General features: G+C 41.2%; 2 protein-coding genes across 2 annotated transcripts; one reads left to right on the plus strand and one right to left on the minus strand.

Moving 5' to 3' along the window:
- Positions 1-731: 731 nt before the first annotated feature.
- LOC113126527 (solute carrier family 22 member 13) lies at positions 732-5400 on the plus strand. Its single transcript, XM_033325441.1, has 10 exons — positions 732-1232; positions 2174-2277; positions 2457-2611; positions 3156-3324; positions 3508-3616; positions 3842-3948; positions 4317-4528; positions 4642-4750; positions 4848-5060; positions 5310-5400. Exons 1-10 carry the CDS (start codon positions 894-896, stop codon positions 5398-5400), a joined length of 1608 nt encoding a protein of 535 aa, XP_033181332.1. The 5' UTR covers positions 732-893.
- A 382-nt stretch (positions 5401-5782) lies between these two features.
- On the minus strand, positions 5783-12350 carry LOC113126526 (digestive cysteine proteinase 1). The gene is made up of 11 exons (XM_026300577.1): positions 12199-12350; positions 11689-11748; positions 11511-11603; positions 10563-10735; positions 9934-10192; positions 9654-9849; positions 9366-9559; positions 9192-9283; positions 7421-7582; positions 7121-7310; positions 5783-6577 (listed from the first exon to the last, which is right to left on the minus strand). Exons 1-11 carry the CDS (start codon positions 12242-12244, stop codon positions 6390-6392), a joined length of 1653 nt encoding a protein of 550 aa, XP_026156362.1. The 5' UTR covers positions 12245-12350; the 3' UTR covers positions 5783-6389.
- Between the last annotated feature and the right edge of the window lie 3452 nt (positions 12351-15802).

Raw genomic sequence — 15802 nt, forward strand, 5'->3', positions numbered from 1 at the left:
CCCGCAAAGTTGGAGATGGAGGCAGGTGCCATTAGATTAATGCAGCTTGTGGTAGAACAGGTTAGGACTCATTGTCAACCACATCACAGTTTACATCCACAATGCAAACACCAGAATCTGAGGCCACAATATACAGTTATATATTTATTATAATATATTATTTATAATATATAGTTTTCATTAGTCTCCTCCCTGTAGTTCCATCTTACAACAGCAGGTGGCAGCAGGGGTCCCTTTGCTAGATGTTTGTAAACGTAGAGATGCTTGTGTTGTGGGTACCGTACCTCAGCATGGTAAACATGTGCATCTTATGCTTACATGATTTTTAAAAAGCACCAGCCTATAACAAACCCAGTCTCTTACAGGGCCACAGCTCGTCAGTTTTTCCTGCACTGGGGCCTCTGTGATGGACCGTACAGGGGACCCATGGTCCTCCCCTCCAGTAACAAGTACCTCACACTATATACGCGCTCCCAGCTGCCATTTGTGGGTTTCTTCAGATTTTGAACGTGTCAGAACTGGCAGCGCATTAATATTATTATTATTTTATTTTTTACTATTTTACACAATAGATCTAAAAGGGTGTTGCGCTTAGTTTTTAATGCATAGAGCCATATATTTAATTGGTTACCACTTTTTGTTGGGAATCTTCTTCAACTGAAAGACATCTGGGACGCCAAGAAACCATTCCTTCTGAGGTGATTTCAGGGAAGGTGAACATGGGTCGTGTTTGTAGGCTGCAGCTGGCCTGACCACGGCTGCACATGGGAGTTGATTTATCTTGTTTACCTCCAGAACAACACACAACTCCTCACCGCCTATTGTCTGGTGGATAGCCTGTTTATAGCCAGCCTTATTCCGCCTTGTTCCTGATCCATTGGACCAGACTCAGAATGAATTTCGACCAGATCCTCTCTGCCATCGGAGGCTTTGGCAAATATCAGAAAATTCTGTACACATGGATTTGTTTACCTCAGCTCCTGCTCGCCTTCCACATGATGGTGAGCATCTTCACCGGAGCCACGCCGCCGCATCACTGTCGAGACAGCTCGAACTCTGTGGCCGGGAATCACTCCTTCATCCCCGGGACGCTCAGCCTGAACTTCAGCCTGTCGGGCTCCTCCTGCTTATCAGCCGAGGATGTGCTGCAGGGAAACCGTGCAGAGCGCGTCCCATGTGGCCACGGATGGGTGTACAGCACGGAGACCTTCCACACCACCACAGTCACCGAGGTACAGTGATATGTGTGGACACCGGGGGCGATTTTAGACCCTTTTCATGGGTGGTCAAGCACACATGAATTTCATCTCATCACCTCTAAATATTCTAATAATAATAATTAATCATTAGGCCTTTTATGAACTGATGTCAGATTTCACAAACACATTGTTCCACCACAGGAAAGAGAAGAAAGTAGAGGTGGAGTTGACGGTGGAGATTAACTCCTCACGTAAACTGAAAAGCAAATACATCTGCTGACTGTTCTGTTATTACTGTGACTTAGAAAGTGTGTGGTTACAGTCCTATAGTGTGAATATTGTCAAATAAGGTCAAAATGACATTACCTGACTGCATTACCCATAACAACCCAGTATTCAATTAGAGTAAAATAAATCTCTAGGCCCTTTATAAGATTATAGATTCTGTGATTGGATGTTATGTTTGCTGTTTGTCTGACAGCACAGAGAAGGAGAGAGGACAGTGATGGAGACAAGGGGAGAGTGTGGGGTTTAGGCCCCAGATAGACCACTGGGCATAGGGCTTTGTATTAATGCACATTCTGCTGAGGGGCTGAGCCCCCTAAAACTCTGATCCTAGAATCACCTCTGCTGGACATGAAATATTAATGTGTTGAAAAACAGCTTAGAAAGAGAGCAATTAAAATGATAAAACCAAAATGTAACCATATAACAGCACCAGAAACAAGTAAATAAATAAAATTGGCTTTATCACCACAACAAAACCAATCTACCATTCCACTATATTCCTCATTTTCAGTCAGTGTTACAGCTGTGGTCCCATAGGTAGTTGTCTGCTTTTCCCAACTGGTATGCAGCTGTAGCACTATTGAAATGTTAATATGGATTCATTTTTTTTGAGTGACTAACACTTACAGAGCACCAGGCTATAAATGAGATTAACACCCCCTCCTTGCTGGTTTTACTCCTACCAGTGGGACCTGGTGTGTGACAGAGCTGGGCTGAACAGTCTTGGCTCATCTATCTACATGTTTGGCCTTTTGGTGGGATCTGTGTTGTTTGGGGCCATGGCTGACAGGTAGGTTGGCTGTGGAGCTCAGTGACTTCTCTCTTCACACACACTGGTAGCTACGTGATGGCTCAGTCATGTGGACTGAGTTTAAGGGCTAAAGTTACACACTAAGGTTTGGCTGATACTGTTTATTTAATTGTTATGTCATCAAAATGAATTCAGTGTTACTTCTCACTGTGCACGAGGTTCGGCCGACGGTTCGTCCTGCTGCTGTCCATCGCTCTTCAGACTGTGTTTGGAGTGGCTGTGGCCTTTGCGCCCAGCTTCCCTGTCTATGTGATTCTTCGCTTTCTGGTTGGAACCACGATATCTGGAGTCATCATAAATGCCTTTGTACTAGGTACTAACAGAACACACTGAAACACAAACATGTGGAACCTGATGCTGCTAAATACTAAGATTTGAACTTGGCTCTTTCCCATTTCATTCAGCTCTTCCACCAGCTGTTTTTACATTTTTTTTTAGATTGGGGCTTTTTTTCAGGAAACTCCAGCTCTTTGATTTAAAAGGTGACACCATGTTAATGTACTGAGCTGATCTCAAAACTTACAATGATCCTTTATAAACTCTTAAATTCTCCAACCTCCTAGGCTCATAGAACCCATGTCAAACACATACTTGCTACAAGATAGAAAAAACGAAGTTTGGATTTCTCACATATAGATTATGGAAAGTGGATAACAAACAACAGCAGGTACAATTATTGAACATCAGTAAAGGCAAAAAGTGAAATAACGTTTAACACTGCTCTTTGCTTGCTCTTGTCCAAAACCCTGGCTGCTCCTTCCTCCCTGCCTTAAAGCTCAAAACCATCACTTTAATTTACCCAGAAATCCTCCTCCACTCTTTTCTCCTTCCAAACCTTGACTGTTTTTCCTCCACAGGCACTGAGTGGACCTGCACCAAGAGACGCATGTTGGCCGGTATCATCACCGACTACGCCTTTGGCCTGGGTTACATGCTGCTAGCAGGTGTAGCATATCTGATACGAGACTGGAGAAAGTTGCAACTGGCTATATCAGCCCCAGGCTTCTTGCTCATCTTCTACATATGGTGGGACATTAGACTGGCGTCTGAACATTAGATCCACTGTGCATTCATACATGCCTTACACATGAGTCCATGAATACCCTCTTTGTGATCCTCATTTCCTCCTCTGTTCTTATTTTTGGCACGGCCCCTCACTGCTGTCTACGCTTTCTTCTCTCCTCTCCCTCCGTCTCTATCTCCCATCAGGGTGCTCCCTCAGTCTGCCAGATGGTTGTTGGCCAACGACAGGAGAGAGGAAGCCATCGCACTCCTCCGCAAGGCGGCACGTGTGAATGGCCGAGTCTTACCTCCAGCTGTACAGGTATTGTATGCTATGGTACAAGCAGTATGGGCTGTTGAAGGTGAAAAAGGATGAGAGTGGTGTTATTCTACATTTTATTCTCGTCACCAATTTAGATGAAAAGACAAAAATCAATAGTGGGTTAGTTCATCTGTGAAAACAATCTGCTTACCTTCCTTGTTTGTGACCATATAGCACAAACCCATTTTTTGTTTATGTTGGTGCCCATGTGCTCATCAGGTGGAGAAGTGTAACATTTTTCGTGGAGGGAAGCAAAACCATTCAGCAGTGGATCTCATACGAACACCTCAGATGAGAAAGAGGGCTCTTATCTTGTTCTACACCTGGTAAACTTTGTTTTTATGTGGATTCATACTGTTTATGAATCCCTTCATATTTGTTCCGCTGACTTTTTCATGAGTCCTCACCAAGACATGATATAATGCAGTTTGAAATTATACTTGCTTTGCTGATATTGAACAGTATTTAGAGTACCTCAGTGATACTGAAGTATGACATTGAAGAATTGATCTTCAATCTGTTTTGTTATTTATCAGCTGTTCTAAAAGCTGATACCATTTTTTTTTTTTGCAAATGTCTCATATCAGCCCGACACACAGCTCTGTTGATGTTTAGTGGTATTTTAACAGAACTAATACATCAAATCCCATTATTTCACTGTCTTTCTCTGCTCTACATATCCCTGTTCCCCCAGGTTTGTGAATGTGCTGGTGTATTATGGCCTTTCACTGGGTGTGTCCAGGTTAGGGACAAACCTCTACCTGACTCAGTTTGTGTTTGGGCTGGTTGAGATCCCAGCTCGTTCTCTGGTGCTGCTCGTCCTGCCCTGCAGCCGCAGATTCTCCCAAAGTGGATTTCTGGTTGTTGGAGGTCTTGCCTGTCTCGTCATGCTTGCAGTCCCTGCAGGTAGTATAGATACTGTGAATCTGAATTCATGCTATAGTGTTATGACGGGAAAATATACGTGTGTTTTATCACTATGTAATTTTTGTGCTTCCTGTTATTTTCCCTGTCGGTAGATTATCATAATGTCCTGACCAGTCTGGCCATGGTAGGGAAGTTTGGCATAACTGCTTCCTTTGCTGTAATTTATGTCTACACTGCTGAGATATTCCCCACTGTGCTACGGTAAAATGCCTTTGTCCATTCAATGACTTCTCTCACACACACATTTCTTATATTATTTTTATGCCAAGTCCAACATCTTTCCCTTGTGTCTCCACAGGCAAACAGGAATAGGTATATCCAGCATGTTTGCGAGGATGGGCGGTGTATTAGCACCCATTATAAACATGCTTCATGACCACAGCCCCACTATACCCCTGCTAATCTTTGGTACCTGCCCACTGCTGGGAGCCATCCTGGCCCTGGCACTGCCTGAAACCACCGACAGACCTCTTCCTGACACAGTGGAGGATGTAGAAAACTGGGACCTGAGGTAGGACAGCACACTATGACCACTGTTTTACCTGGGAAGGGAATTTTTTTTATTCACAGTAGTAAGGAAAATTAGTTTGAGTAAAGTACAGCATGGGGCATTTGAGCTTTTTGTTGAGAGTGCTGTTAGTGTGACCTTGCTGCTCAGCTCCCATGACCCTGAGGATGATACTGTATAAAATCTCACTTCCCTGCTTATTCCCATGTGAAAACCCAGCTCAGTGTGCACCTGATGTTTTTCTTCTTATAGGCCACCTCCCAACAAGAACACCGACATGTGTGAGAACAGCCAATTAGCCCGAAGCACAGAGGAGCAAGAGCTACAACATCTAGCAAGCTAAATATGGATTCACATCTTCCATTATACCACCTCAACTTTACCACATACCATACCTCAAATATTCTCTTTGCAGTAGCATATCTAGATGTGATCAAGAACTACGCAAAAACCACCAACCCTAGGATTCAGGGGCATGTTCACGCACAAAGAAGGCATTCAGTTCTGATGCCAAGGCAAATCAACAACATACTGTGTTACTGGGCACAGGTAAACATTCAGGAGTCAGGAATAGCCTAAATGCACAGTGCCATGCAGACTGCAGATATTTTTATCTCCATGTGAATTCTGAGAGCTATGCTGTTACATTTTAGTTAACATAAATATATACATATATGTAGAGTGGGAGAATAGTTTCCTTATGACTGACAAATATTACACACATCTCAGGACGTCAGCTCAGTTTATTATAAACCTGTACTGTGCTGAAAATTCAGATGGGACAGTCTTCAGACTGCCACTTACTCTGACACACTACAGATGATCCTGTTTAGCAGCTATTTTTAGAGTTTTATAGGTCCTGTAATTATTACAGTTTATAAAGCTACATTTTGTGTAAGAGTACCATGGCTGTTAATACTGTATTAAACAAGGAAATGCCTCATTTTATGTTTAATGCTCACAACCTGAGAGAAACAAAGCCAGTAAATGTATGTGTATGGAAGTGACACCTTTTTATTGTGCACTGCATGGATTTAGAAAGTACACGTTACTGCTGCCTACAGCACGGGGGTAGACTTAACCCCAAAATGTCACTGAAGCCAAAAAGAAGAAAACCTAAATGTTTTGTCTTAATTCATTTGAAGGCACAAAATTACAAAAAAAAAAAAAAAAGTGATACCAGCAATAAATTTGGCAAAACCATGTAGTGTTCTTAAAAAAAAAAAAAAAAAAAAAAAAAAAACTTGTTTTGTGTTTAGCCTTTCATTTCAAAATCAGCCACCATTCAACAGAAACATTACAGAAGATGTTTGCTATGTGGAGGACACACATCTATGCCAGGGTAACATATGTAGCGTCAGTGGTGACACCACAGTTATTGTCCTTCATAGACATGAGGATATAGCCATCATTGCCCCAGTAGGTTGACCATGAGTTTTTTACCAACCAGTATGGTTCCCCTTTTAGGGTTCCATAACCTACTGCAAGTACAGCATGGTCCAAATCATCAGTGGTATTACCTAGAAAACAAGAGATGTTAGCTACATTTTATAGGAAGACAGTAAAAAGTACCATATTTTCTATGTATTTACAGTAACTGTCTAATCAGTAGTGTTGGATGGCAGTCTTGACTCAACTGAAGATAATACTGCACCACTGAAAGTAAAAATGCTCGTGTCCACACTAAACTAACTCTTAGTGTAACATGTGTAAATGCCACCCAAAAGAAAGAGCTATACTGCAGAATTCACACTGGTACATACAGGAAAAGTCTGTAGCTGAGACAGGAGAGTGTTGGCATTCAGGCAACCCAAGACAAGAGGACATGCCACTTCAACCCCTACTCCAGTGTTGAGTTTAACATTACTTGACAGATGAATGAATTTTGTAATGTCATTCAGCTCATGTCTAACTTTCATAGGCTAATTTAGACAGTAGAATTAGAACACAACTTACATGTTTTTCTTTTCTGTTCAAAGCTGTTTTTGCTAGAAGTGATTTATACTTGGTGCAATTTACAGCCCAGAAAATATGGTGTGTGCTCCAATGAGAAGGGAACTTACCACAAGCTGGTTCATAGTAGACACCATAGCTGTAGAAAACAAATGATCTATGTGATGCGTCGATGCTGACAGCCACAGGGCCGTTTTTATAGAGTGCCAGCTTAAGGGCATTTGCATCTCCTGATGTGACATTCGTGTAGCTCTGGACATGTGCAATAAGCTGGGATGAGTTCATATGGCAAAAACCATTCTGATTAGAGAAGAAAACAAGCAAAAAAAAAAAAATTAAAACATGTTTAAAAGCAGTACAAGTCAATTTCAACTTCATGGGTTAATTAATTAAAGGTCCACACATCTCACCATTCCCATATAGGCACCATAAGTTTCTGTTGTGGCGATGCCTCCATGTTTCATGATCCACTCGTACGCTCTCCACTCCTCCCCTCCATCACAGCCATTATTGCCAAAACCCCAGGAACAGTCCACCAACATCTGCTGAGACAGAACCTGCAGGGAGCCAGTCTGAAAGACGAGAACAAAAACATGTCTTGCTCTGCATGAAAAATTCTCTGAAACAATACCAAGAGTTTCACATCAGCACAAATTCTAGATGAAAAACTAAGAGCCTGAAAACACTTGATTGGACTTCAAAGAAGAGAAATGTTTCACAGGGGAAATTAAACTTAACATTAAATAAAATAAACTACATGTAAGTGAGACAAGTAAGCAAAGTTTAAGATGGAAACAGTCAGGTCTATGATGAACATTTTTTCACCAGCTGTTTTCTACAGGTTGCTAGGCAGAAGCTGGGAGATCACAAAGAGGTAAATTTAAAATTAGCTCCCTGTGGAGCAGCTTTGTTTATGAACCTGCCTGTGGGGACAGGGACACAACACCACGTAGGACACTTCCTGCTGCTGCACTGCATGATCACAAAGACTAACTGCTGGGGCAGTACTTTCTTTAAGCCAAACCAAACTCTACTTGCAACAATTAGTGATGTACTAATGGCTCATGCAGTTTAGTCTGGGCTCATTTTAGAAGACTGACAAATCACTTCAGTAATTTGTGCCAAATTTCAGACATTTTCTTTGCAAGTACTTTAACATTTTTACAAGATATAGTCACTTAAAATGGAACCAAAGAAACTGATTAGTGAGAATATTACTGTGGAGGGCTGCTATGCAAGTACCTCAAAACCATCAATAAATCAGTCTTTATCCATTTCTGAACTCAAGACATTTTAATAAGAAGCAACTATCTCCAAATGTTTTGCACTTATACTGCAGAGGGGAGTGAAAAACAGAGTTGCAATTTAACAGCTTGAGTAGGGTGCCATCAGATCCAAGATGAAAGCAGCCCAATGTCTGGATCAAGTTGGCTGGCAACACTGGATGAAGGAATGCCTGAGCTTTGTCTTCCACAGAATGGAGGCAGGCCAAAGCAGACATTCACTCAGTTTTGGTCTGAATTACCCAGTGGCCCTCTGCCTGGTCTGAAGGAGGACTTGTTAAATTAAAGACACTTATTAAGCTTAATGGAAGCAGGTAACTACACCTCAACTCAGAAGTTATTGGCTTATTAGGTGCACCAAGCTGGAACTAATGTGACCTAATAAAACAGCCATGTAATAAATCCCCTCTGCATGAATGGTCAGGTTCAGATTTTGTTCAAACCTGAACTGTTTAGTCTAGTATCAGCTGAACCAACAGTTTAGATTGAAAATGTGCACAAATGATTTCATTTAAATTTAGCCAGACATGACAGACTTTCACTCCCAAATATTCTCAGTGCTTCCTTACATTAATTATATTTCCCCTTATTCTTCATAAGGAAACTTCAGCTCACAGCTGCCCCATGTTCATCATTCATACAGTTACATCAAATTTAGCCCATTGTTTTATATTCTTATTTTTGAATAAGTGATCCACTTCCCTACAAAGATTAAAGTTTTTGCTCACCCCCCCCTTTTTAAATAAAAGCCTAATACCAAACATAAGTGTAGCACAAATCGAGCAAAACAAGAACAGATGTAGCTCTATGCTGAACATCTGCAGCTTCAAAGAGCATACAGTAGTAACCCTGTCAGTCACTGCCAGGGGCTGTGTTGCTGGTTTTAATATTTTTTCACCTTTAGAAACAGAGCGCCCTCTACTGCTCCAGTAGTGGCAAAGCTCCAGCAGGAGCCACAGATGGCCTGGTCCTTCACTGGGGTCACAGCACCTAAAATGACATAGGTCTGGTAAAAACTGATGGCCTGCCAAATAGAAATATTTGGTCAATATTCTAGGCTGTATATATTTACCATAAAGCCTCCAGTCAAGTGAATCTGGTACTTTCACCCCTTCATAAAGGTTTAAAGGGAAGGAGCGCCCTCTATTTGGAGTCTTTCCTTGTTTCCTTCCCCTCATAGTAGCCAGCTCTGACAGGGTGCGATCTGACAGCGAGTTCAGAGCCAGAGAAAAGGAGAGTCCAGCTCTATTCTTGGAGTGGACATACCTACAGTAACAAGAAAGCACCATGTCATAGACAGCTATTAGTCACAGCCTTGTCCTAAGAAATGCATTCAACTAATTTTAAATGTTCCTCTCACCGAAGATTATGAATGAAAGCATGCTCCCTCTGCTCATGTTCTCTTTCATCACTATATTGACGCTGGAACTTCTCCTTGAAATGGCTGAACATGTGCTGAGAGTGGCCTGAAGCTGAGGTATGGATGAGATCTTTCATTGGATTGGCCAACATGTAGTGCTCCACTCCGGGACCAGGAAATCCCCCACAAGTCATCCCTGCAGGGTACAAACAAATGTTTAATTAATGCTACTGATTATTTTAAAACATCTTGATGCCTGTAACTTTAGCAGGGCACAAACCTTCAGGCAGTGAAAAGACTTTGGGGTCTACATTAGTGTGGAACTCCTTGTAGTCCACCAGGTATTTGTCATAGTGGGACCCCAGCAGTGTGTTGTATCCCATCATCTCATAGTGGAGTGGGGTGGCAGGCATTTCCTTGCCATCTGCACCTTCTGGATGTGTCACCCACAGTGTGTATGTGTTTTTCTTGTAACCCACTGTGGTCACATTCTGCCAAACTTCACACAAAGAACCGCTATAGTTCTCCATCCTCAGGAACTATGGGACGATAGAATAGCCCGATAAGATCTTAACAGCAGAACAGTAAACCAGTTGAATTACATAAACATGAAGGCATGGTGTAAGTATTTTGAACAGAGCCTATGATGCAGATAATTGGTATACACTTTCCAAAAACATTTTGTCCTGCTGTAAAGAGAACGATGCTAAGAGTTTATTCATGTCTTTTCCTGCTCAACACTCATTTTATAGCAGTTTCTCAGGCAGTTGCAATGCATGTCTACAAATCCAGCAGCAGAAAATTTTTTTCCCCTGAATCGGGTGCTATATAGTATAAACTGCTGACCACTGAGTCTTTGGTTCATGGTGTTTTGACAAAGATTAAACATCAAATATCACACACACACACCTGGAAACCCTGCAGGTCAGGCAGCGATGCCTGAGGTGTAACTGTTTCCTTCTGTGTTCCATTGACCTGGAAGCATTTCATCACATTCACCTCCACCTCTGTGGTCTCAGGAGTGATTTTATAGGCTGCACCCCACTGCTGCTCTGCACCCAACTGGTAGGTGGACACTTGACCTGTTGGTGATAAAAACATTTGATTGCAGAGATTTCCACTGAGTTCTAAAACCACTAGATAATTATATAACTATGGTAGACTACACTTGGATTTGGCACAGCAAGCCTATGCACCTTTCTTACTTAAAACCTGCCCCCAAACTACAAATACCAACTTTTGATGGAAATGGGTCATAAACACATGAGCTAACAGCCCATCATCCCCATCTTAGTTTTCACCAGTAAATAGGTTTGGTGTATGACCAGACCAAGTGGTTTCCTTTATGTGCCAGAGGATAAACGGTGGCTGGGCCCAAACCAAAACTAAAATGATTTCTGAACAGGTGTGTGAACCTGTAAACACCAACTTAACTTATTTTTATTACTGTCCCTAAATGAATACACATTGTGGGTCTAATCTAATTATGTCACCATTAGTTTATCAATAGATGCGTTTTCTTCACCACAGAAACATCTAAACATCTAACATTGCTATAATCAGAAAATGTGTGTTTAGGCATCTACGAAGTGAACTCAAGACATTTAAGACAAGAAGTACATCTTAGAACAAGTTTAAAAAGAGACATACAATACTGCATGACAAAGACAGAGTCACATGAGTTCTCCAAAACTGTTTATTCAGAGTGATCATGTTCCGCTCTGGACATTTTAGTCTGACACAACAGGCTCTTAGTTTCATATCATTAATCTCAAGGAGAAAAAAAAACCAAAAAAAAAAAAAAAACCACTGAGTCAAGTTTAAAAGGAAAGCACCAAAGGTGAAGAGGTCTCTTACCATGGTAGTAATCTATTCTGCTGGACTTTGCCAGTAGATCCAGCCAGGCTTCAAATGGCTCCAGGATCTCAGCATAGGGCAGAGAGATGACTCCTGTGATTAAGACATGATTCGTAATGAGGCTCAGCTTTGATAAAAACAGAGGACCTAACCTGTCTCCTCATGTTGGGCTGCTCACCTTTGACATGATAGCTGCTCCCGAAGTCTGGAAGGGATGGGACCGCTTTTCCTTCTGTACCTGGGGGGAAAGTGTTGACAGCTGCTTCACCAAGTTTCAGCAGCGCTACTGACCTCACCTATTTACGCATAACAGGGACACACACACACACTAGATGCAACCCTGCCCTTAGACTATGAATGTAACTGGACTGCCAGGATCGAACATGTGACCTTGTCACTAAGGGTTTGGTGACGGGCTCAAGGCACCTATCTGCACCCTAACACTACACTCTATCCCGACCTAAAGAGTTGATGCTGCATCTTTGGTCTGGGATCAAAAGTCCTATTTCAGGGTGCAGTTACACCACCTGATAAGCAAGTCGCATAAATCAGCTCCGTTTCTTTAGTGCTTTAAGAAATGAAACACGGATTTCCACTCGCGTAAACCCTGAGAGCAGCAGCGTGGTGCTAACGTAGCCGCTGTATGTGTCGCGTACACGGCGGGGAGCGAGGTGAAAGTCGTCCTTACCTGTGACAGTCCACAGAAGAACCGCTGCAATGAAACTGCACCGCATTGCTTCTGCCCTGAGCGCAGAAATACAGGTGAGAAAAGCGGCTAAGCCTCAAACACACAGCACATGACTCTGCAACCTGCGCTCAAAACACTGATTAAATAACGACGCAGAGTTAATGACGTTACCTCTCCACCAATCACATTGCGGCGTGGCTGCGTGCAGACCAATGAGATACGAGGGGCGGGCTTTATGGGCATAGAAACCAGGTGATTTGTGTCATATGACTAACTCCACTCCTTAAAGTTGTCGACTAATCATTTTCCTGCCATTATCTACGCTTTCCTTCCAAACCAGTGTCTAGTCATAAGTTTGGCTCTGTGCTGAGGCTGTGAGATATTACCTGCGTAGGTGGATTAGGAGGCACACACATGTAAAAGGCCCTCACCTCTCCTACACTGCCGGAAACAAGAGTCACATGTTCACTAACCACGTGACTAGTTTGTGTTTTCTTCTGTCTGCTTTATGTCAAACTTTACTCATTTGACACCCCTTTATAGTCAATTTCCACTTATTTTTATTGTTTTGTGTTTCATTTGGTTGTTTTGCATATTTCTGCTGTCGTGTCCTGTGTTTTTGGTTTCTATACAGTCATTTTGTATAGACATTTATTGTCTTTCCAAAAGAAAAGTTAACAGTGTCTTCATGGCACCTGATCCTTTGGGTCTGTCCCCAGTAGACCCATGCAGTTTTTCATCCAGGAGTGTTTGTTTCTGAGATTTCTGATGACTAATACAAACACAGACATTTAAAACGTTCGTTAAAAGTTTAGTTTGGTAAAATACAGTCCTTGTGGCAGGGTTACACATTAATATTGACCCATGGCCACACAAAGTTAATGTGTGGCCACCATATAGCCCCAGTAGGCGCCCCCCTGTGGCCACCAAGTTTAATCACATGTCTATTGGGAATGAGAACAAATGGGTCATTAGCTCATCATAACCAAAAATAGTTTATTACCTGCCATTGTTCATTCCATCACATTTATTTAAGAAGGAACATTATGTGACCTATCACTGGTCACATGTTTCTCTCATTAAGATATGCCTAAAAAATCTCTACAATTCTCCCTTATTTTTGTACATGGTTTAAATACGACATTTTTCTGCACAAAAAGTTAAAAAATCTTTTCTGATGTACAGATTCCTGTCTATGCTACCCAACAGAATACCACAAATATTTTAAATACACAAAAATGTACTTAGTTGTTGGATGATTCATAGTAATATTATGGTTTAACCTTCTGCTGAACTGAATCTCTTCATCTTTCAGGACTGAGCAGAGTCTGTAGAATTTCTGTTGCTTATTGTTCGTCTCTTTGTTCATTATGTTTGTCTCCAAGGACACAACAGAGAGAGAAGGCACAACATTAGTGAGATTCAATGGTGGCACATAATTACCAAGACATGCAAAGAAATATGTCACAGAATGAGCAGAGTCTGTAGAACTTCTGCTGTTTTTTAATGTTTTTCCTATCAAAATCATAGCTTTAATTTACATAGTGTAAGAGTCAATGAAGGAGAAATATTATTATGTTTTATCATATAACAGCATTTACCAAAGTGCCATTTATTGCACTCAATCACCTGCTGGAACAGTTATGCAAAGACATTTTTATTCAGGGATACTGGGTATCCCTGATTCGGCTACTGCCCCCGCGACCCGGCCCCGGATAAGCGGTAGAAGATGGATGGATGGATGGATTTTTATTCAGAGATTTTAAAAACCTCTTTGCATGATGCCAGTATGATACTCAGACTTTGATGTTGAGAAAAGGATCAGAGTTGGAAGTGACCTTGTTCCAAAGGTCAGAAGTTAATTTTGTGACTGATCACTGATTCTAAAAGTAAAAGGATTTCCGCCTTCAGTATGCTGCGTTGTTGTAATCAGTCATGAGTGTCAAAGGACTGTGGACACAAATTTTGACTGAGAAAAACAATAATAATCTTTAATCAAAGACAATGATGAACTGTACAAACGTTATGATGTGTCGCACTTTCTTGTTATATGTGTAATTGATTAGCACAGTTTTTTTCCTCACTGTCAAAAAATGAATAAATCCCTCCAAAAAAAAAAAAAAAAAGACAATTATTAAAAAGTGAAAAGGGGATCAAAGAAAACCAGTACAATAGCCCCCTACCACCAGGCATGACCTTAAAACGGCGGTTCATACTCGAAAACCCTCCAATGTGGCTGAATTACAACAATTCTGCAAAGATGAGTGGGCCAAAATTCCTCCACAGCGCTGGAACAGACTCATTGCAAGTTATCACAAACACTTGATTGCAGTTGTTGCTCTAAGGGTGGCCCAACCAGTTATTAGGTTTAGGGAGCAAACACTTTTTCACACAGGACCATGAAGTTTTGGATTTTGTTTTCCCTTAATAATAAAAACCTTCATTTAAAAACTGCATGATGTGTTTAATTGCGTTATCTTTGACTAATATTTAAATTTGTTTGATGATCTGAAACATTAAAGTGTGACAAACATGCAAAAAATAAGAAAACAGGAAGGGGGCCAACACTTTTTCACACCACTGTATTAAAACCCTAAAAAAAAAACCTTAGGATTGCATACAAGACCAAAGCTTGACACTAGATGTCAGTATATGAACAAACTGCCAGTACTACAAATCCACCCTGTATGACCTGAGTCCGACCTACTCTCACAGCTTTTGAAATGATAGGATGCAGCCCAGTGGAAAGGCAGCAAGCTTTTAGATACGTGTACAGACAGACAGAGACACTATCACAGACAGAGGAAAAAACAAGTTACAGACAGAAAAGAAACGTGGGAATCTCGGTGCACTGGCTGAAGTCTTTAGATACAGCAGGTGAGCGGCCAACTGAACATAAACATAGATATTGATAAGAAAAAAAAATAACCTGAAGGCCACTGTAAACCTTTCAAGAACAGACAGTTTATGGTAAATATAGTTAAATAAAAGGAAAGCACAAAGAAGAGAAATGTTTTGCAGAAATAGATTAAACTTTGTGGTCACTACTGTAGCTTTTTCAGTAAAAGAGTCAGGTTGTTATAAAATGTTTACGTGCTGTATATTAAGGCTGCATTTAATTTCAGAACTGACTTTGAAATGTAGTAAAATGAATAATAGTTGTAATGTAACAGTTACAGACTCAAGTCTCTTCAGTTCCTTCTGTAGCAGTAATTCAGATTCAACAAAACTGGTTGTTCTTGTGGTTTAATGTACCTACTTACAAGGTCTTGCTGTGAAAGTAAAGCAGTGACATAATGATTTGACCTATATCAGCACCTGAAGAGGAAATTATGACATTTTAACGCTATTGACACCACTGAATGTACTGCACTGATATGCAGTATAAATAAATATACACTGAAATCAAAGTTTTGAACTCACATGACTTGAATTGGAGCATTGGGAAGTGAAATTCAGACCACAAATATTAATAGTTTTCACGGACAGACAGCAAGACAGCTCCTGTGTGTGATGAGAGGACTCAAGACTTGTAAGTTCCCCCAACACACAAACAAACACAGTAAAAGTACACAGCATCTGACTCAGTGTCTACATTTTCCAC

The sequence above is a fragment of the Mastacembelus armatus genome, chromosome 11 (genome assembly GCF_900324485.2).
Source record: "Mastacembelus armatus chromosome 11, fMasArm1.2, whole genome shotgun sequence".
Lineage (NCBI taxonomy): Eukaryota > Metazoa > Chordata > Actinopteri > Synbranchiformes > Mastacembelidae > Mastacembelus > Mastacembelus armatus.

Bases quoted from the DNA above. Each gene is read 5' to 3' on its own strand.
- LOC113126527 (XM_033325441.1), top strand. From the start codon at position 894: ATGAATTTCGACCAGATCCTCTCTGCCATCGGAGGCTTTGGCAAATAT. The intron at 2,612-3,155 runs GTACTAACAGAA...TTTCCTCCACAG, and splicing joins CATAAATGCCTTTGTACTAG to GCACTGAGTGGACCTGCACC. The intron at 4,751-4,847 runs GTAAAATGCCTT...GTGTCTCCACAG, and splicing joins ATATTCCCCACTGTGCTACG to GCAAACAGGAATAGGTATAT.
- LOC113126526 (XM_026300577.1), bottom strand. From the start codon at position 12,244: ATGCGGTGCAGTTTCATTGCAGCGGTTCTTCTGTGGACTGTCACAG. The intron at 11,604-11,688 runs GTGAGCAGCCCA...TCTTAATCACAG, and splicing joins GAGCAGCTATCATGTCAAAG to GAGTCATCTCTCTGCCCTAT. The intron at 9,560-9,653 runs GTGAGAGGAACA...TTGTTACTGTAG, and splicing joins GCTTTCATTCATAATCTTCG to GTATGTCCACTCCAAGAATA.